The following is a 21548-nucleotide window of genomic DNA, read 5'->3' as shown; positions in this document are numbered from 1 at the left end:
GTCGATAATTAAAATCTTTTCGAACGAAATACATATATGTGTTACAATATAATTATATTGTTCATATATAAATACATAAACATATATATGCATCTTCTCATGATACTTAATGATCCTAATTTTTAAACTATGTTTACTTTACTTATCTATATATAACTACTGAACGCGTGTACATACCGATATATACATTTTTATGTTAGAAAAAAAAAAGAAGCAGGAAATAAAGAAACATATGATTGCACATGTAATCATACACCAATGAACAAATTATAGTCATACAACGTTAAATTGCAAAAAAAAAAAAAGAAAAATACAATATTCTCTATCTTCTTTTGAAAAGAATTACAAATCACATTCTAATTATCTAAATCATAGTATATATGACATAGATCATTCTCTATTTAAAAAAAAAAAAAAAAAAAGAAAAAAAAAGATGAAAGAAAGAATTTAAGAAGAACGTATGGAATTTTGTATTTGCAAGAAAAATGTGCAGGCCATTGACAGAAACAATTTCCACGTGCTATCTCTATGGTATGCACTTAGAAAGTGCATATGTATACATATATAGATATATATACTGGAGAATGGAATACTTATATATTTCTATGTATCCATGTATTTGCGTATGTATAATACACGATCTATAGGTCGTGTTACGTTTAATATCGAGCGTAATTTACATAAAGCGAACAATAGAAATTCTTTTTCTACTTCTACTTTTATTTCTCTTTCTCTTTCTCTCTATCTATCTATCTATCTATCTATCTATCTATCTATCTATCTATCTATCGCACACATACACGTACAATGCTTTTCTAATAAGAAAAAAAAAAAAAAAAAAAGAAAAACACGGAAATAATAAGAAAAAAGGATAAGTAACTTTTCGAAAACCATCTAATAACTATAGACTCATTTCGTGACAGACATGAAACTTCAATTCAATCGATTGCAATATAATCCTTAATTCAAAATTGATCGATTAATTTTTAAACGTAACAATCAAACAAACGCATTCGCGATATATTATCATTATCATCGATTATCAATGCGTTCTCGTAATGAATAAATTTCATTTAAAAAAACAAAAAAAAATTGACTTGTGTTTATCACCGAAATGCTTTTATATATATTGATATTATTTTATATAGAATATTATTAATAATAATAATAATAATAATAATAATAATAATAATAATAATGATGATGATGATGATTAAAAATATTCTTTCGAGTTCACTGTTGAGTAAGAATAAAATAAAAAGGAAGGGTGAGGAAGATTATGGGGAAGGGAGGGAGGGATGGAGGGAGAGTAAAGGGCTAAACCTCGGTACCTCTGCGCCCTGTTCAACTGAAATTACTGTAGAAGACTTTATCCACTTTAGTTGGAGCGACCGTCAGGGCAATCATCCTATTGCCGTACCATAGTATCATGAATGACGGTAAGAAAAGCTACCCAGACCACGGGTGGCCACACGAGTTCCCCTGAAATATTGCGCTCGACCGATTCTCTCTCGTTCAAATTTCCCACGGTCCATTTTGCTCGAGAGAAACAATAGGATACGATGATAAACTTTATCGATATATCGTCCTAATAACATCGTTTATAAATCTAAATAAAGTGAGAGAAGAAAAATGAAGAAAAAGAAATAAAATAATAATCTTTCTATCGTGTACGAAAAAAAAAAAGAATTAAATAAAAATAATGTTAGCTTCTCTTTTGTAAAAATATCATTTGAATGAACGAACTTGTCACTTTTATAATCATAATTTGTATCGACGATATATTATCATCTTGGAAATATTACTCGAAAAAATAAAAAAAAAGATCGCCGAGTTCCGAAGAACATACGATACGAGATCTGATTTGAAAAAGTTTAATAAATATATCCGTTTATTATATACCTTCATATCTATCATTTTTATCGACGGTATGATACATTGAAATTTTGACAGTATTATATAAATAGAGAAGAAAAAAATGTTAACGCAAAATGAGATGATAGATCTGCGATCTAAAAATTTCGAATCAGCAAATATATTTCTCCGAAATAGTGTTATATCTCTAATTCACATCGACGAAAATAAATGCAAAAATAAATTATCGCTTTTCCGATATTATCGAGGAAAAAGAGAAAGCAAAAATAGAATGTATCGAAGGAGTAATAAAGTTCGTAAAAAAAAGAAAGAAAGAAAATGAAAAATTCGAAAGAGAAAAAATCAAAATTATTCGTTCGTCTCCACTAGCTTGACATATATATATATATATATATATATATATATATATATAGATTAATAAAAAAAGAAAAGAAGAAAAGATAAAAGGAAAAAAAAGATCAATCCAATGATCTCGAAGGATCGAATAATGTCGGATTCTCCCCTCGTGCGATAGTCGAACGTGCTTTAAGAAGCAACGACGACAGTGAGATAATGACCCAATTAGATGTCATCTACACGTGAGTCAGATCGCCAATTTATCCATGTCCGGTTACGGTGTTCTAATATATCTCGGTTTGTACGTCTCTCCGAGTTTAGTATAGAAAGGTAAGAAAAGAGAGAGAAGGAGAGATAGATAGATAGATAGAGAGAGAGAGAGAGAGAGAGAGAGAGAGAGAGAGAGAGAGAGATACATCATTGGGTGCCTTTAATCGTGCAATCATTGCAAAGCTGCACCTGCGTGCTATATTTTAGAGGAATCGCAATGAGATCGTCGATGTTACGAAGTTACCTAAGTAATACGTAGTATGTATGTATGTACATATGTGATTTAAGTTTCTTCTTTATTTCTTTTTTTTATTAATTTCATTAACCTTAAAATCTATGATAAAAGAAAAGAAAGAAAGAAAGAAAGAAAAGAAAAAAGAAGTAGAAAACATTTTGGAAATGAGCATAGTAAGCAAGAAAATCGTTGGCATACCACGAGAGAACTCAGGAATTTCATCGGCTGTAGTCGTTGCATGCTCTCGAGTTGAGAAAGGGAGAGAGAGAGAGAGAGGATAGAGAGAGAGAGAGAGAGAGAGAGAGAGAGAGAGAGAGAGAGAGAGGTTCATTGAGAAACGCTATGGCCTGGGGCATTCATACACGGTGAGACAAGTTCTACGGGTTTACACAGCGTCTAAATGTATCTCAGCGTACTCGGTGATCTTACTACGATAAATTTTAATCAATGATCATTAATCCGTCATTTTTGTTACGTCTTCTATAATTTTTATATATCTACATACTCACAGAAATCGCTTTTTAATAATATCTTTAATGGATCATCGAATGACGATTGAAGTTTTTCTTTAATGTACCAAAAATGTGTCCGCGGTTATCCATTTTTTTCTTTTGTAATATTTCAAATTGTATTGCAATTCAATTTGTGCATTGTATAAATTTATAAATATGCATGTATAACATATTGTTCTAAACAATATCAAATGATTACATATATGCTATCGTTGTTATCTTTAACGCGTGGAGATTTTTGAAATTTTCTTTTTAAAAACAATGGGCCATGTTATGTACTCTTGTTTTTGTAAACTAAGGACTATCGTTCTATTTTATCGAATAATTGATTGTTGCAGATGATCGAAAAAAAATCTATAGAATTAAAATAGTTATGTATTATATAAATAAGTATATATTATATACTAAATATATATATATATATATATATATATATATATATATATATATATATACAAAGAGAATCTTTTGAAACGATTCTCACTTTTCAAGGTTACTTTCTTCTTTCTTTTTTTGTTTATTTGTTCGTTCGTTTGATCGGTGTTATAAAATCAAATTCTTGTATTACAAGTAAACGTTTAAATTAAATTTTTTCTTGACTATGTATATGAAATATAATTTCAAAAGTTAAACTAAAGTTTCATAGATATATAGAAATATTTGTATTCGGTAAATATTATACGAGGATCAATACGATCGTAATATTTGACCCTCGACCGGTAAAGTACGCCTCGCTATGACCCGCGCTTAGTAGCTTAGATGATCTATGATAATCTATGTAGAGTTAGATAGAACGTATGGATGTATGCTGTGCGTGCCAATGCGGAGAAACTTTCAACTTTGAGATCAAAAATTCGAATATTTATAATTATCTATTACAAATGAACTTTTTCATTATCTAATGAAACTTCTGTTTTTGAATCTTTATATTCTTTATAATAAATTAGAAAATAGATAATAAAATATCGAATTGTAATATTACGTAGAATAATAATGTTTCTAAATAATTTACTGATCATTTTTGTACAGACGAATATATTTTGATTTATAGATATTTAAGGATATGTTTACATGCTTACTTAAAGGGCATCGCGAAATAGAACAACAACGATTCGAAAAAAGAGAAAAATAGACAAGAAAGGAAAGAACAAACCAAAGGCAACAGTTTAACTTTCGTACATGAGAATGATGTAAGCAGGAGATATCGATCTCAGGATATAATCACATTCGAGACGGAGATGACGTTGGCAAAGTTAAAACTGGTTCGACGAGACGCGTATTCTCGGCCACCTAGTATACGTATATCCGGTCTGTGAACGCGGCACTCCGCAACTTTCCTACTTCATTCATCGACGCGTTCTCCGGTGGCCTTTGAAGGTTGCACCAAGCGGCACTGCAAGAATCGAGTATATAACCAAGACTGTGATCCAGCATGAGCGAGAACATCGACCAGTTTCTCAGTATAATATAATAATTCCATCATAGAAAAAAAGTGATGCTATAAACTCTTTCTGTCTCTAATTCTAACGATAATCAAATAAACACGATCGCGTAATTAAACACAGCGTAATTTTTTCCCTATGAAAGAATGATGCTGTGATAAGGAAATTAAAATAAAAAAAAAAGAAGGAAAAGAAGAGTTTATCCAAATCTTGAAATTCGATGTAATGATCTTGTAGTGACTTTCACCGAAGAAAGAAACACGTTCTCTCGACTTTTATAAACACTGCTTTATACACGTCTGTACGTATGTATGTACGTATATATGTTTATATACCGGATAAAGTCAAAGATCGAGCATTTCCTAAACGAGCTGATATGGTTGCGCAACTTTCCTTAAACGGAAATCTTACCATCACAAAAGGTCTTTTCTGTTTCATATCCTGTCGAAAAAATTTTGTGATCGTTCGAACGCACGTGTATACATATATAAAATAATTATAAGTATCATTGTAACGTTGGAAAAATCGTGCTAAAGTATATGTCGTTCGCATCGTTGTCCTGAAAAAAAAAAAAGAAGAAGAAGATTAAATTAGAGGAAAGAAATACAATAAAAAAAGGACAATTAAAAAGAAATACAAATTTGCACGATGAAAAAAAGAAAATTACCATGGCAGTGAACGCGTTAACATTCCCCTCGTTATATCCCGTTAGCAAGGAGAATACAATGAAGAGTATAGAAATAGAGGGGAAGGAACGACGAGTAGGTAGAGAACGTCTCTGCGATCTCTTCGAAAATTCCATTCTCACAGTATCCTGTCTCTCTGTCGGCGGGGTGTATAGCTCCATACATACATACATATATATATATATATAACACAAGGATATACTCACAATATATATGAGTAAAGAGTAAGAGAGAGTCAGACACGTGTACTAACACAGAGAAAAGTACCCCGCCACGAAAGAGAACAGATATACATCGAGAGAAAGAGAGAAAGAGCGAGAGGTATAGGACGCACGTGTGTACGCGACGAGAGTCGCGGGAGGAGTGAAGAGGGGAGAGGTGGCGCCACGACTCTCGCGTGCCGAATACGGCGAGGGGTGCTAGTGGTGGGGAGAAATGTTGAATGATCCATAGAGCTCTGAGAAGGGATTAGTGTGAGTGAGTGCGACGGCGGCGCTGCTAGTACAAGGAGTATTGTGATTGGTCGATAGGAAGCGGCACGGAGGATAGATAGTGGGGGTTAAGCGGCTGCACTGGCTTCGGAAATGGCCGCGGGAACGTAGAGAGCGCTTCGTCGGCCGGCGGACGACGACGACGACGACGACGAAGACGACGAGGACGAGGACGAGGACGAGGACGAGGACGACGACGGCAACGAGGAAGACGAAAAGGAAGATTTCAAGTTATTCGTTGTGCGCTTAATATTGCGTGCAAAATTACGTTTCTCTCGAGTGGAGTGGATGGGAATCGTCGTTTAAAGTTGCAATGTTTTTATGAGAGGAAGAATTAACGTTCGACGGAAGGAGATAGGAGACGTATTGTGAGAGATATTCGCGCGTGAGAGTTGAAGAGAGAAAGAGAAAAATATAGAGAAAGAGAAGGAGATAGTAAGAGAGTGAGAGAAAGACAGAGAGAGAGAGAGAGAGAGAATTTTACGTCGAAGAGAAAGAAAGAAATAAAGAGAGAAAAGACGCAAGAATGGCCGGCGACGACGGAGCGCCGAAAACGAACAATGAGATCTTCGCAGAAGAGGGAGAAGAGGGAAGGGGTGCGTTAGCGCGGGGAGAACCGCATTCCAGAGTGGGCGGCATTCTGGAATGCGATCCACCCGGTAACAGGAATTCACCGAGCAAGCGAGCCTGCAGCGCCGCCGCCGCCGCCTCCGCCGCCTCCGCCGCCGCCACTGTCTCCGACGAAGACGAGGAAGAACTTGATGAGGAAGCTGATGAAGAGGATGGTGGTGGAGAAGGAGGAGATAGTGGTGGAGGAGGGATAGTATACAGATATGCCATCCGGACCGCTACCAGTGCTATGTCTTTTATCGAAATCTGCCAGGTAATGTATATACATGTACATATATATATATATATATATATATATATATACTTATGTGTTTTATATTTTATATATATATATATGTGTGTATATATGTATGTATCTGTACTTTCCAACCCCTAGCTTTTTTCTTTCTCTTTCCCTTTCCTAGTTTAGTCTCCCTTTGTCGAGGGACAGAATCGATAGGCGATACTCGTGACCTCGAGTCAGTACATTTCGCGGTCACTCGAGTGAGAAAGAGAAGAGAATGGAAGAGAAGAGAAGAGAGGGAAGGGGAAGGGAAAAGGGAATACGAGAGAAAGCGCTTATATGAACGGACTACATACATACATACATACATACATACATACATACATATGTGGGCATGAGCTCTTTTTTCAAAATTATTCGAAAGTTTATTTGTAAGATGATATTGAACGTAATGTCAAAGAGTGAAATTGACAAGTTCGTTCTGTTGTTGTTGTTGTTGTTATTTCTCATTTTTTTTTTTTCATTTACTTTTGCCTTTTCCAGATACGCTTGCAACATCTCTTCCCACAATTGGCACCACCCCCTCGATACAAACTCTGTGAGAACTCGATTGAATTTACTGCCGAATGTTTGGCAAACGACGTGATACGTTATCTCTTGAAGGAAGACATTTATCTAATATCAAGAGATCCGGTATCTCGCAGCATGCGGCATAACGTATACCGGATGCTGAACAAGCACAGTATACTCTTCACAAGTATGGTCAACCGTTTAAACGTTGTCCCTGATACCGCTTACGAAGCTTTCGTCGGTGTCGCCGACGAATTGTTCCTTCGCGGTGGCGTTACGTGGGCGAGAATCGTTTGTTTGTACGCTTTTATGGGGAGATTAGCACTATGGGCAAGGGATAGGAGAATGCACGCATTGAAAAAGAAATTACCTTTGTACGTCTCACGTTATATCGGCGAAGAAATAGCTCACTACATCAAGGGATACGGATGGGTGAGTTTTAAATGCATCCCCTATCGGTCACGTGACTCATACATCACGTAATACGAGAGTCAAATTCTATCTCTGTTTCATTCTTTTTTTTCTCTTCATCTTTTTACTACTTCATTTAATTCTTTTGTTCTCCTTCCTTTTTCTTTCCGATAATTATTTTTATTACGAATTTTCAAAAGAAAATTTTAACGTATTATACCATCGTGCAAAGGATGAGCCAGAAGTTTTTTTTTTTTATTATTATTTTAATAATCAATTAATTTATTTCGAGGCTCGTTAGGTTATAATCTTTTTCTTTCTTCTTTCGGGTTGTAATTTATCAATTACAAGTCTAACAAGTTTTAACCTATCTAGCAACTTTTGTCTCGTTATTCATTTCTATGTTCATTCATTATTCATTCAAATATATATGAATAATCTCGTAAATACCTGTTGTAATTGTAATTTTTTGCTTTTTCTTTCTTTTCTTCTACTTGTTCAACGATGCTCTTTTAGGAACAACTTTGCGTGGAATATCCAGTCGCCGAAGAAGTTAGCGGAGCAGTCTGGAGAAGTCTTCTAATGACAGGTGCAACCCTCGGCTTAGTGACCACCATATTAACCGTAACTTCCTGATACAATATCGCAAGTCGTTTAAACCAGGGTACGTTCCGGTCGAAACCCTTTTGCGTACTTATCTTCTACGAGAACGCGATCAAAAGGATATTCGAACGTGTTCTTTTTTCCCGCGCTTAGGACGCAACCCAACGAAACGAGCGTGACGCTACTACTACTACTACTTCACTACTATTACTACTACTACTACTATTACTATTACTACTACTACTACTACTACTACTTTACTACTACTACTACTACTACCACCACTACCACTACTACTCTACTACTACTACTATTTCTACTACTATTACTACACCATCACCATCACCACCACACTATTACTATTACTACGCAACAACTCACACCACACAGCAAAAGCACAAATTTGTCGTTGCGTTCCAACGTTATCCTCGTGCAATTGATTCAACGAAAACGAATCGAACGTAAATCAATCAAAAAGACTTTCATATCACTGCCAATTCTTGTCTTTCTCCATTTTTTTCTTTTTTTGTAATTTAATCTATTCGAGAAACTTGATGATATAAGTGAGAGAGAAGACCGAAGACGAAGAAGAGAACGCGTAGAATTTCTCCGTTTCTCTTTGATAAGTGAATCTATTGCTTTTTCTTTTTTTTCTTTTTTCTAACGAATCGTACACGTACAAACACAGGCACACAGACACCAGCACGCAGGCACACACACCAACTTAGTTGACGTTTTTAGTTGATTTTTTATTTTCCTTCCTCTTTCCTCCATCTTTATTTTTAATTTTTCCTTTTATTCCGAAGAAAGTTTTAATTTTCCCGCTCTTTAGTTATCACGTATCGTTAGCCAATAATGGAGTCCATCTTTCCTCTTCCTCCCTTCCTTCCTTCCTTCCTCCCCTGTTCCTCTTCTCCTAATTGCAAAATTCGAATTTCGAATCTCTTACGATCAAACATAGAATCTCAAAATTACACTGAATTTAGGTAGAAGCAAACTATTTGTATTTATTTCTCTAATTTATTTTAGGTAGAAAATATATTAAATAACAAATTCTATGAAATAATAATAATAATAATGATGATGATAAAAATGATGATGCAAGGTCGATTAAATAAAAAAAAAAGAATGATCGCGGCACACTCTTTATTTTGTTTTTTTTTTTTCATTATTGTTTTGTTCGTTTATTTTATTATTATTATTATTGTTATTGTTGTTATTATTATTATTATTATTATTATTATTATTATTATTTAGTTCTCTTCTCTCTTGCATGAGAAAAAGAGGCTTCTGGATATTTTTTTTTTTCCTTTTTTGTTGTCTTTTCTAGAAAAAATGGTGGCCGCAAAATGTATACCGCATTTTTTATATATATATATATATATGTATTTCGAATTCTATATATATGTACGTCGATTGTTTACAACGCGCTCTCGCACGAAAACGAAAAGTTATGTACGATAATTATTCGGTGATAATAAAGTTTTTTTATGAAATAAAAAATTAAAAAATTAATAAATAAATAAATAAATGAATCGTTTATCCTTTTTCTTTTCTTTTGTTCTTGTTTTGTCCCCGATTATTTCGTTCGCCATATTTAAAAAATAAGAACCAACGATCTACGTTTTCTCTACTAGACTACTTATTTCGGAAAAAAATTAAAAGAAATATATATATACTATATATTATATTTATGTATATGTATATATATAAGTGTATATATATATATACGATACCATACAATACGATCGATTTAATGCTGACGAAAAACTAAATAAATAAAAAATAAGATTTAAGAAATAGAATGAAAATTTTCACTTCGTTTTGTAACAACAATCAATACATAGCAACGACAATTATTATTGTAAATTTTCTTTTTCCCGAACTTTGAGCGTCCAATCAGCTCATACTATTCTCTCCTGCGAGAGAATTAGATTAAACATTGGATTCGTTTCTAATTCTTTTTTTTTTCTTTTTTCGAGGACAGGGTATTAAAATTAATTAGGACATATTAATAATAATTATAGATTACACATAATAAATGAAACTTCCAAAAGTGATCGCAACTTTTCTACGTTATTTTATCTTCTATCGATTGTTTTTTCTCTTAGTTTATTATCTTATTCTTTTTCTTCTTTCAATCATTTTTATCATCTGTAGTAAACGTTAAAATGGTTGTAAGTAGTTAAGATATCTGATTTATAAATGATTATTTATATCATTTAATAATGATTAATTCGTCATTGAAATAATCATTTAGTAAAGTTCTTAAAACGTAGAAGACTCTCTCTCTCTCTCTCTCTCTCTCTTTTTACATAAATTTTAGGAATAATTTTCCTTTTTTAATACAGTTCTAATTACTCTAATCATTCGTCATTTATTCAATTTTCTCTCTCGAATATTTCTATCTCGAGAATATATGAGACACGTTTATCTTCTTATCTTTCTTACATATATTTTTTTTTTTTTCTTTATAAATTTTATCTCGAAGGATCGAGTCCAAATTAAAATGTTTTTCATGTGTTGTTGGTGCATGATTTGGAAAATGTGTTATATCAAGCATTTTAAATATTAAATCGTTCTTTACATTTGAAGTATCTCTCTCACACACTCTTTCATTCTTTCTCTCTTTCTCTCTCTCTCTCTCTCTCTCTCTGTCTTTACATTAAGCCAGACTAGAAGGAAGTAATATTCGCGGATGTGTGTAACACACATAAATGTGGAGAATAAATCGTAGAATATAAAAAACCACGTACTATGAAATAATCGTTAATTTACGTAATGATTAATTATTACCTTAGTTCTAATTAAATTTCATGACTGTACAGAAAACAATTGAATCATTCTATCATTATTTTTTTGTCCTTTTTTTCTTTTTTATTTTCTCTCTCTATCTCTCTCTCTCTCTCTCTCCGTTTTTTAACATGCATTATAGCAAGAATCAACAATCTTTTTTTCCTTCCTATTTTGTTGTTTGTTCCTTTTATTTATTTATTTTTTCTTCTTTTTTCTTTTTTCTTTTTTTTTTTTTTTTTTTTTTTATAAATCTTCAAAAGTTTCTACTTTAATTTAATTCTGCTAATTATTGACATTATAACTACATATAAGGATGTATGTTATGTTTATGCATTTATACGTGAGTATAACTATATATATGTAACTGTACAATTTGGAACTACTCTCTTTTCGCATTTCCCCTGATTATTAATATTATTAATTAATTCATTCATTCATTCATTCATTCATTCATTCATTATTGTTGTTGTTGTTGATGTTATTATTATTATTATTATTACTATATATCGACAATAAGTGATCATTGAATCACACGTTCCTTAACTTTCAAATATTTGACTAACGATGATCGCAACATATCGTCAGTATTACATACACAAATATTATCTAATATATTAGATAGACAATAAGTATTCCAAGGTGCTTCTCCTTTTATTTATTTATTTTTTTTTTTCATCAGTTATTCAAGATTATACTTCATCTTCTTTCTTTCTTTCTTTGTTTCTTTCTGTCAAAAATATGTTTGGCTTTACACAATTTATATCGACAAAGATATTTAGATAAAATCATTGCAAGTTTTCTCTCTGTGTATCTGTACGTCTACGTGTATTTGTTTCGTCTCTTGTATATAAATTATCCAATAAATTATACGTGTTATATGCTGCATGTACAGTAGTATCTATGTACGTTTGTTTTGTTTCTCTTGTATATTAATTTATCCAAGTATTATATAATATATAATTAGCATTATAGAGCACATAAGCACTGTGAAGAGAGAGCTCATTTGTCATCGTGAACAAAACAAAAGTTTTACCTTAACACACACACACACACACAAATACACACACACATACGCACGTACGTACGCACTCACTCACACACGCATTCGCTACCAATAAAATTTAAAATAAAAAAATTATTATCAATCCGTGAAAAAGTAATGAAGTTTTTCGTGCAAACCATATTTTAATATAAAAATCTTCTTTTATCGAGATTATTTATTATAATAGGAATTGAATGAAATTTCTTTCTAATACTTATTAGGAGTGAGATCAGAGTCGTTACTAAGAATGTTTTTTAAAAGCCCAATCGATTAGCATGTAAATCCGAATACTTTCTAGATTTTTCAATTTTTAAAGTGTGTTAATTACTTTAGCTATTATGTAAGTACAATATCTCGATTAATTTTGCTTTTTTTTTAAATATTCACTTTTGAGAAAATAGATTACAGATAGATGAAAAAGAAGTTAAGAACTTCTTTTTCTTTTTTTTTTTTTTTTTTCCTTCAAAGAACTAACTTCTTTTTTTTTCTTGCATTTTCTTGCATATAGTTAAAGGATTAGCTTTTACCTGAAAACATTAATTACGTTCTGGGCAAATAAATACGGAGCTAATGTAACGAGACTCCTATTAAACGACCAAAGTCGTTCATTGTACGCAAGCGAAAAATAAATTAAGCGACTAAAGTCGTCTATATAGCATACGCGTTATAAAATCTCTTTTTAATTTACTGCGATGAGATATTGCTACAGAGTAGTTTCATTCAGCGATTTTTTAATTGTCGATTGATGTTTCTTTTTCTTTTTCCTTTTCTTTTTTTTTTTTTCATTTTTAGCGAGCAAAAACAATTCATTCGAATGTTTCAACGTCCGGTTTTTCTATAGCTCGGTGTAATTGTTTCTTCGTGTTTTATGTTCGATTCAATATGCAAAAGACATGATACTTTTCTTTTTTTTATTTTTTACGACAAAGACGCTCAAAACTTGGCCCCATTTTTGAAAACTTAGCAAATCTGTTCTTTTACCATGGACAATTATGTTGGATATTGGAATACTTTAAAGACATTTTTTTTTTTTTCAAAGCATTACAAAAACACTGTGTTATTTACCAATCGATCTCGTTTCAATCTTTCAATATATTCTAATGCCATTTGATCCGATATCTCTTTGAAAGACGAACAACAAATCTTACGATCAATCAATTATACAATTTGTAAAATTTATGTACACACACACATATATATATATATATATAAAATTCATGCATATATTGTATTCCCATCTAGATAAATAAAATTGTTAATTGGAAAAAAAAGTAAAAAAAAAACAGAAAGAAATAAAATAAAATGTTTCTTAACAAATCATATCGTCTTTCAAATAATCACTCAAAAACATTAAAATACATTAGATTATTTTGAAAAATAAATAAGATAATCTCAGACTCAGTTTGGCACGAAAAAGCCTATAATCGTTTTTTATTTATTTATTTTTATTTTCTATTATTTTTTTATCATTATCATTATTATTATTATTATTCATAAATTCCTCTCTCGTGCACTCTCTCTCTCTCTCTCTCTCTCTCTCACACACACACACACACTCTCTCTCTCTCTCTTTCTCTCTCTGTGTCGTTAATATGATATGACGAGCGAAACGAGGTTTGTATCTTTTTCCTTTTGATTATGCGAATCTCTCTTTCGTAACGTAAAATCAATACTCTTTTTATTACATATGTATACATATATATATATATGTGTGTATATATATATGTATATATATATATATATATATTTCATTTTCGTTTTTTCGACAATATTATTACTCACATAATGCCAGAAAAAGTAAAGAGAGTTTATCAGTTTGAATAATAATTATTATTATTCTCAAATATCTATTTATTGTTCACAACGATCACTTTCGTGTTTCTAAGTTGAAGAAAATTATTTTCAATTTACAAAATGAAAAAAAAACAGAAAAGACCATCAAAGATTTACACTATTATTTTGTCCTTATTCCATTTTGCAAATTCTACAATATAAGATATACATATATACATATAGATATCTCTATATGTATACATATATATGTGTGTGTACATATATACGTATATATATGTATATGTATATATATATATTTATATGTATATATATATAAATATACATACATATATATATATATATATATATAAATAAATAACATATCTCTCATAATCGTAACACTGACGATATGATTATTGTATTTCGAGCTAAACTTTAGAATGGCAATCGTAGCCTGGACGTATCATTGTCCGAAATAGAGGAAAAATGACTAAAACTCTCTCTTTCTCTCTCTCTCTCTCTCTCTCGCTCTCTCTCTCTCTCTCTCTCTCTCTCTCTCTCTCTCTCTCTCGCTCGCTCTCTCTCTCTCTCTCTCTCTCTCTCTCTCTCTCTCTCTCTCGCTCGCTCGCTCTCTCTCTCTCTCTTTCATCGTGTATCAATATCTTCTCGATGATCCGAATGATCAAAATTTGAAAAAACTTCTTTCATTCTATCTCCCTTTTTCTCAAACGATTACTCTGAAACGAGTAATATCCAAAGAATTTAATTTAATTAGAGTTTTCTATATTATTTTTTTCTTTCTTCTTCTTCTTTTTCTTTTTCTTCTTCTTCTTCTTCTTCTTCTTCTTCTTCTTCTTCGTCGTCATCTTCTTTTTCTTCTTCTTTTCTCATTTGTAATCCTAAAACGTTTAAATTGCGTGAAACAATTCAATGATACTTGATTGGAGAAACATGATATAGAGAGAATTATCTCTTGCGAAGATTCATTTATCTGATATTATATAATATACGTAGCATCAAAAGGATATATCGAAGAGAAGAAAGAATCATCGTCATCTAAATTTCACAAGCACAAAAATTCATCTTTTCGCAATAATATATGTATAATGTATATGCATTGCTGGATCACATAATAATAAATATAATAATGCACTTTTACCAATCTCCTTCGGTTGAAAAAATTTTAACTGAGTGCATATCTAAGGTCCGCTTGAATAATAATATCAGAATACAATACGCCATAACGGAGGCATATTTATCGTATTAACTAATGGTGTATAATAATCATGTGCAGTATACACAGCAAGCACGAATCAATCACGAAGTTATGTTACATTCAATCAATTGTTGTTGTTGTTGTCGTTCTTGTTGTTGTTGTTGTTGTTGTTGTTGTGGTTGTTGTTGATGGTAAAATTCACATTTTTAATAAGTTCGAAATTCATGATATATAACGATATTGTTGCCACGCAGATGATGATAAAATTGTGTTTTCAAATGTATGTAACACACGTACATATCACTTTGCCAACAATGCTCTACTACATTCTGTCTGTCTGTTCTCTCTTTCTCAGCTTTCTTGATTTATCACAGCTGGGGGCAGAGGTGAGAAGGAAGAGGGCTTTTTTTTTTACTTTACATCTCACGACAAAAAAAAAGAAAAGCTGGGCATTTTCATTCTTCTCCTTATTCCACGTAATCCCACCATTCCTTTTCATAACCTTCGTGCACATGTTCTAGAAGTACTTTTCTTCGACTATCGCAATATCTTTACAAAAAATAAAAACATTCAAGTTAAACAATGTTATATATACACACGTGTATATGTTCGATCGTATGAAACGAATAAGTTCGGTTGCGTGAGCAAGCACCAATCAAATTTCTAACTTGCTAATCTTTCCAAGTTTTTTTTAAGTGCTCGTACACGGTCATATGCGATGATTCTAGTCTATTTGCTAACTCCTGTGTAATTAAACGCGCGAGTAGTTTTCATCCAGCAATATTTGTAAAGTTTTCTCATCAAAATCCGAATTACGTTCAGACCGTAGCTTATCCTTTAAGCTCCAACTCCCAGAACGAAATTTTACAAATCACTTTTGTTCTTTCCGTTATTACACTGGTGTCGTATATACTACAAATTTTTCGAGCCGTGTCTGCAGCTGAATTACCTCATTTAAATTCTCACGTCGTTATACGTCAAATTTATGCTCTTTTATAAGTTCTCCATTTTAAGGATTAAATATGAAACTTCAATAAGGTGTTCGAAACACACGACAGTAGTATAGGGTTTAAACTGCAGCTACAAGTGACTTCTTGTTAATCATAATTATGAGCATTTGCAATGATTTATAACTTAATTCTTAGAATTAAAATATGTTTATACTTGCAACCGAACTTATTTATATTTTAACCTAATATATACAGGGTATTCCATAACGTGTGGGAACCACTTCATTAGTGGATAGGAGATATCAAAAGACAATGAAAAATGTTCACATAAACATGTGCCCATTTCGTCTTTTTTTTTCCAAATAATAAACCAGTTTATACTTTAATAATAATTATGAATTGCTTTTGGTTATATACGAAGTGCTCAAAATGTTGATTGAAGTGTTTCGATGTTGAGAATGGGCGTTGTATAAATGATTGTTTTCAAATGGCTTCACATATAAAGATCCATGAACTTTTTTTCATTGGTTTAGTGTCTCCTGTCCACCGACGAAGTGGATCCCACATATTACAAAATACTCTGTATATAATACAATTATTTTTTGTTAATTAATATAAATTGTATATATGTATATGTATATTTATATATAGATATAGATATATATATATATATATGTACCTATATTTATCCTGAACCTTTTGTTTAATATCGGCAAGGTTCTCACTCGTAATATCTCTTTCGAGGTATTCAGAGAGGCATTCTGTAGCACTCTCTAGATCCTTTTGGTTGGCTTCAAAAATCACAGACTGGTTGGTTTTCCTCAGATAGTAGGCAAATACATAAGTATACATGAGAGTTTGTCTACAGGAACATAAAATATCAACTGCTTTCTTTAAAAATTGTACCTGAACATAAAACCATATGATAAATGTCAACTAAATATTGATTCTAAAATGTCAGCTAATATCACATTGATTCTAAAAGTATTTTATTATACCTCGATCCAAGACATATTATGTTGTTGCATTTCCTCCATTTTTTCTTTTACACTAGCATATAGCTTGCTCTCAAACCTTAAGGACTGCATGTGATTCATATACCTATTGCAATAAAACAAATAGCGTTGCAAGGCAGACCTTGATTGATCTTGAGCAACTCGCGCTGCTTTGGCTTCTTCTTCGTCATAACGATTACAATTATACCAGCTAGATCCATGTGGTTCCCAAGGACCAAGGCATACCCAACAAAAGTCAGCTTTACAGTTTTGATTTTTGCATACCATATGATTGCAACCACCATCTTTCTCAATGGTAACATTACACTTGGGACATTCTTTTGTATTTGCTGCAATCCAATTAGAGGTCTCAGAATCGTCATCACATTTTTTAATCCATTTACGCAACAAATGACATTTTACAGGATCATGCCAATCTCCACCACAATGAAAACAAAATGTGTGACCACATTTGCATGTAACAGGTCTTGCTTCAACATACTGAACTTTGATAGCGTTATTACAATCTGGCGATGGACACCACCTTAATAACCTGTTACACTATAACACAAATCAAATATATCATGACTATTTTCAGGATATCAATTAGATACATTTTTTAGAAAGATATGATTCCTTACTTCAACAAAACTGTTTGTTATCAAGTGCTGATACTTCAATTTAACTTTCGAGTCTTTAACAAGTCGCATAACACTAGCATCATCAACTAAAATGTCACAGGCATGAGCGGCACATGCGATCGTTTGTCCGACACCTTCTTCCATTATTTTGGTTGTGAGATATTCACCCCAGCATCCGGTGCAAAAACGATGTCCACATTCAAGACCAGTCATCATCTAGATAATATATATATATATATATATTTATTTATTATATTTAATAAAAATTTACTGCCAATACAATAACACTTACAGAGGATGGTAAAATCATAAAACAAATTCCACATTCTTCTGTTCCATTTGCAGATGTTCTTCTAGACTGTGAAAAGGACATATATAAATAACTTAATAACGTCTCTGCTCGTTTTACGTTATACTACAATGAGAGTAATATTTATATATAATTATTTGTTTACCAAGGAACTTTGAGAGGACCAACTTCTATTTATCACAGGACCTTTTCTGAATGGATTAATGACACGTGCTTCTGCAAATAATTTTTCCTGATCTCCATCATAAAAACGTTCCATTAATTTTTCTTTGTCCCACTTAAAATGATTTAGCAAAATACGCGTTGTTGTTGCAGGTATCTACAAAAAATGATTTATTTAGACACACGCATTAAATAATATTCAATAAATTGATCAGTTAATCAAATTCTATAAAACGTACTTCAACTACAGTGTTGACCTCTTTTATAGAATCAACCATGTGTTGTACAATTTCTTCTGTGGATAAAACTTCAAATGGATATTCGTCGACGTCGGTAGCTCGTTCGCGTTGATTTCCGGATTCTATTTCCATAGCAAAATCCACGTCATCCCCGCTGGACTCGTTACCAGAGTCAACATCGTCATAGAGCGTTTCCTCCTCGGAATCCATATTTTTACAAATTCAGCAAGTGGTTCCAGCAAGTGTTTACAACACTGCTGTGTTAACCTTGCGTAATATATACTGCACCTATACAACATACATCTTCGAATTGACAAATCGAATTGACAAAGTTTTGAAAACGCTTCGGTAGCGTATGCGTTATTACAAAATTAATAAAGATAAGAAGAATTTCTATTCCTACAATCACTCCTATAAAAATACACAAAAAGCTAAAAGCAATGAGTAAGATCACTGGATTGGAAAGACTGTAACAATTTTCACTATATCCAAATTTGAAGATGAATCTTCATACCCTATATACATACATACGTCCCTATTTCTTTGTTCTACAGAAAGACTTTTGATCTAACGAATAAATTCAATGTTTCAGAAATTTATAACACCTGTATCCGCGAAATGATTGCGGAGAACAAGGTGAAAAAACAGCTTATGTTTCAGTACATGACGTCATTATTTTCTACTTCCCGAATAAAGCGTCGGACATATCTCACGCGATTTTATATATATTTCACTATTAACAAATTTTCTTTTGTATTATTCACTCGCGAAACGAAGGTAGAACTTTGTCTTTAACGTGGTTAAACGAATAAATTTGAAAATGCTTCGATAATAAGGGGAAGTGAAAAATAAAATCAGCTGCCAAAACATCGAAGCGCTCTGCTCCGGCAGCTGATACACCGAACACTGCTGCCACGGGAAAGACGATGAATGGGTCGAGATCTCAACAACCAATCACGATTCGACATCGTACGCATTTCGACCAATAGCGATAAGTGTTTACCGAAGATTGATATTTTCTAGCGTTCGTGGACTCGAGAGAGAGAGAGAGAGAGAGAGAGAGAGAGAGAGAGAAAGATAGGAAGCGAGAGAGAAAAAGAACGATAGAAAGAGACGAGAGAGAGAGAGAGAGAGAGAGAGAATGTGTGTGAGAACGAATCGTTCTCGAAATAAATAACCTTTTGTGAACACCAATAGCGATCTATTTTTTAACGACGAAAATCTCAAGGATATTTTTTTTTGAAATTCATCGAAGTCTTTGAAACTTCGATATAAAAAGAAAAAGAAGACAAGAGAAAAGAAACAGAGAAAATAAAATATAATAAAACAAAATATAAGCAGTTTAGAGAAACCAAGTTAATTGGTAGACACACAGTTAAATCCCGATTTGATTGTCGCAAAGAAAAAGGAAAAAAAAAAGAAAGAAGAAGAATTCACATCACAGTAAACACAAGAAACACGAAGAGAAAAGAAATTAAAAATAATTCTTCACCATTATTCGCGCGCGTGAAAGAAAAGAAATAAGTAAATAAATAAATAAATAAATGAAAATGAAAATAAAAGTTGAACACCGCAATCTAATGATATTATCAACGAATCTTATCTCACATCGATACACTGATTATCATTGTCTCGTAACCTTGAAATACACTGCAAAGAAATATATCACTCAATATAATTCTTTTCTACAAAAGCAATAATGAAATATCACTCACGACAAGAAATAATTTAAGGATTTGACCAATGGCAATTCGATTCGTTGTTTTCAAAATGAAATATAATATATGTAGGTTACACTGTGTTAGAACATACAACTCATGATAATCACTGTATGATATAAACCAAGTCTAAAAAAAGGACCTTGAGAGAGAGAGAGAGAGAGAGAGAGAGAGAGAGAGAGAGAGAGGGGCAGCGTTAACCTATAAAAAAAAAAACTAAACCAAAAGAAGGAATCGGAATTAGATAGAATTTCTAACCAAGCTTTTCATGGAAATAATAACAATAACAACAACAACAACAATAATAATAATAATAAAACGAAACGAAGCAGTAAGAACGAGTGAAATTAATCGGAAAAAGCCGATAAACCACGATCGATCGGTAAAGTTGTACACTGTATACGATCTCGTTTAGTTTATCATTTCGATGATGTTAATAAAAATAATAAGTTATTACGATCTAAATATCACGAGACGTCGTGGATGTCACTTTACGAGACGGTAGCACAGATACGACGATTAGACGACGACAACCCGTAAGAAAGAGAAATTCATCGAATATATGTTTTTCTTTCTCGAAGAAAAAAATGACATATTTCTGAGGCACTTTTTCTTGCTTTTCTTTTCTCTTTTCCTTTCTTCTTTCTTTTTTAATGAAAGAACTCGTAACACTTTGTCACACTTCGAACGAAGGAAATATTATATACTCGTAACGGTTATGCACGTCGTCGAGAACGGTGCTTATCGGCTGTCGTATTGGTATATAAACATATGCGCCCCTCGTCCATTGCACTCGTTCTTTCTCGGTCGTGTTCGACGCACTCTCGGAAGTGGTAACTACGAGGGAGAGAGGGGGGAGAAAGAGAGAGAGAGAGAGAAAGAGAGAGAGAGAGAGAGAAAGAGATAGAGAAAGGATAAAACAGAGATAGCGATAGATAGAGAGATAGAGTAAGAGAGAAGAAGAGAGAGAGAGAGAGAGAGGGAGAAAGAGAAAAGAAAAAAGGGCAGCAGGCTACAAGTCGATCTGGAACGCACCATTTACCATGAAGGAAGGAAGGAGAAACGAGCTTATAGCTCGACAACTGCTGTCACGTCCATAACGCTTGTGTGTGTGATTTTCTGCGTGTGCGTATTCTGTGTATGTGTGTGTGTGTATGTGTGTATGTCTATGTGATGTGTGTGTACGTGCGTATACGGAGGAGGCACGCCGAGGAAAGACGAGTTTTTCTTTTCGTATCGAGCGAACGAAGCGTTTCTTTCTTTCTTTCTTTCTTTCACTCGCTGTCACTTGTACACTATACTACTCTTCTTCTTTGTCTTTCCCTTTGTCTCTTTTGTCCTTTTCGTCGTTCCGATTACTCGTCCTCCTCCACCTCCTCCTCCTCCTCCTCCTCCTCTTCTTCTTCTTCCTCTTTCTCTTCT

At 32.7% G+C, this 21548-nt stretch overlaps 2 protein-coding genes and 1 long non-coding RNA gene across 8 annotated transcripts; 1 reads left to right on the top strand and 2 right to left on the bottom strand.

Moving 5' to 3' along the window:
- Positions 1-3713: 3713 nt before the first annotated feature.
- Positions 3714-5797, bottom strand: LOC127064488 (uncharacterized). The gene is made up of 3 exons (XR_007781727.1): positions 5338-5797; positions 5082-5229; positions 3714-4621 (listed from the first exon to the last, which is right to left on the bottom strand). It is a non-coding gene; the product is annotated as an uncharacterized LOC127064488 (long non-coding RNA).
- Positions 5798-5963: 166 nt separating this feature from the next.
- LOC127064484 (uncharacterized) lies at positions 5964-10558 on the top strand. The gene is made up of 3 exons (XM_050995596.1): positions 5964-6730; positions 7244-7702; positions 8198-10558. The coding sequence occupies exons 1-3, from the start codon at positions 6374-6376 to the stop codon at positions 8315-8317; spliced, it is 936 nt and encodes a 311-aa protein (XP_050851553.1). The 5' UTR covers positions 5964-6373; the 3' UTR covers positions 8318-10558.
- A 155-nt stretch (positions 10559-10713) lies between these two features.
- LOC127064478 (E3 ubiquitin-protein ligase ariadne-1) lies at positions 10714-21511 on the bottom strand. Of its 6 annotated transcripts, none has more exons than XM_050995588.1 (8): positions 21162-21506; positions 18409-18696; positions 18153-18326; positions 17990-18055; positions 17698-17913; positions 17060-17617; positions 16741-16967; positions 10714-15660 (listed from the first exon to the last, which is right to left on the bottom strand). In XM_050995588.1, exons 2-8 carry the CDS (start codon positions 18616-18618, stop codon positions 15579-15581), a joined length of 1533 nt encoding a protein of 510 aa, XP_050851545.1. In that variant the 5' UTR covers positions 18619-18696; positions 21162-21506; the 3' UTR covers positions 10714-15578. The 6 variants fall into 6 exon arrangements, with proteins under 6 accessions (XP_050851545.1, XP_050851540.1, XP_050851544.1 ...); XM_050995583.1 differs by lacking the exon at positions 10714-15660 and adding an exon at positions 15674-16641 and having other exon boundaries at positions 21162-21511; XM_050995587.1 differs by lacking the exon at positions 10714-15660 and adding an exon at positions 15674-16641 and having other exon boundaries at positions 21169-21511.
- Positions 21512-21548: the final 37 nt, after the last annotated feature.

Source organism: Vespula vulgaris, chromosome 6 (assembly GCF_905475345.1).
Source record: "Vespula vulgaris chromosome 6, iyVesVulg1.1, whole genome shotgun sequence".
In the NCBI taxonomy this organism is placed as follows: Eukaryota; Metazoa; Arthropoda; class Insecta; order Hymenoptera; family Vespidae; genus Vespula; species Vespula vulgaris.
This window is presented reverse-complemented; position numbering and strand designations above follow the sequence as displayed.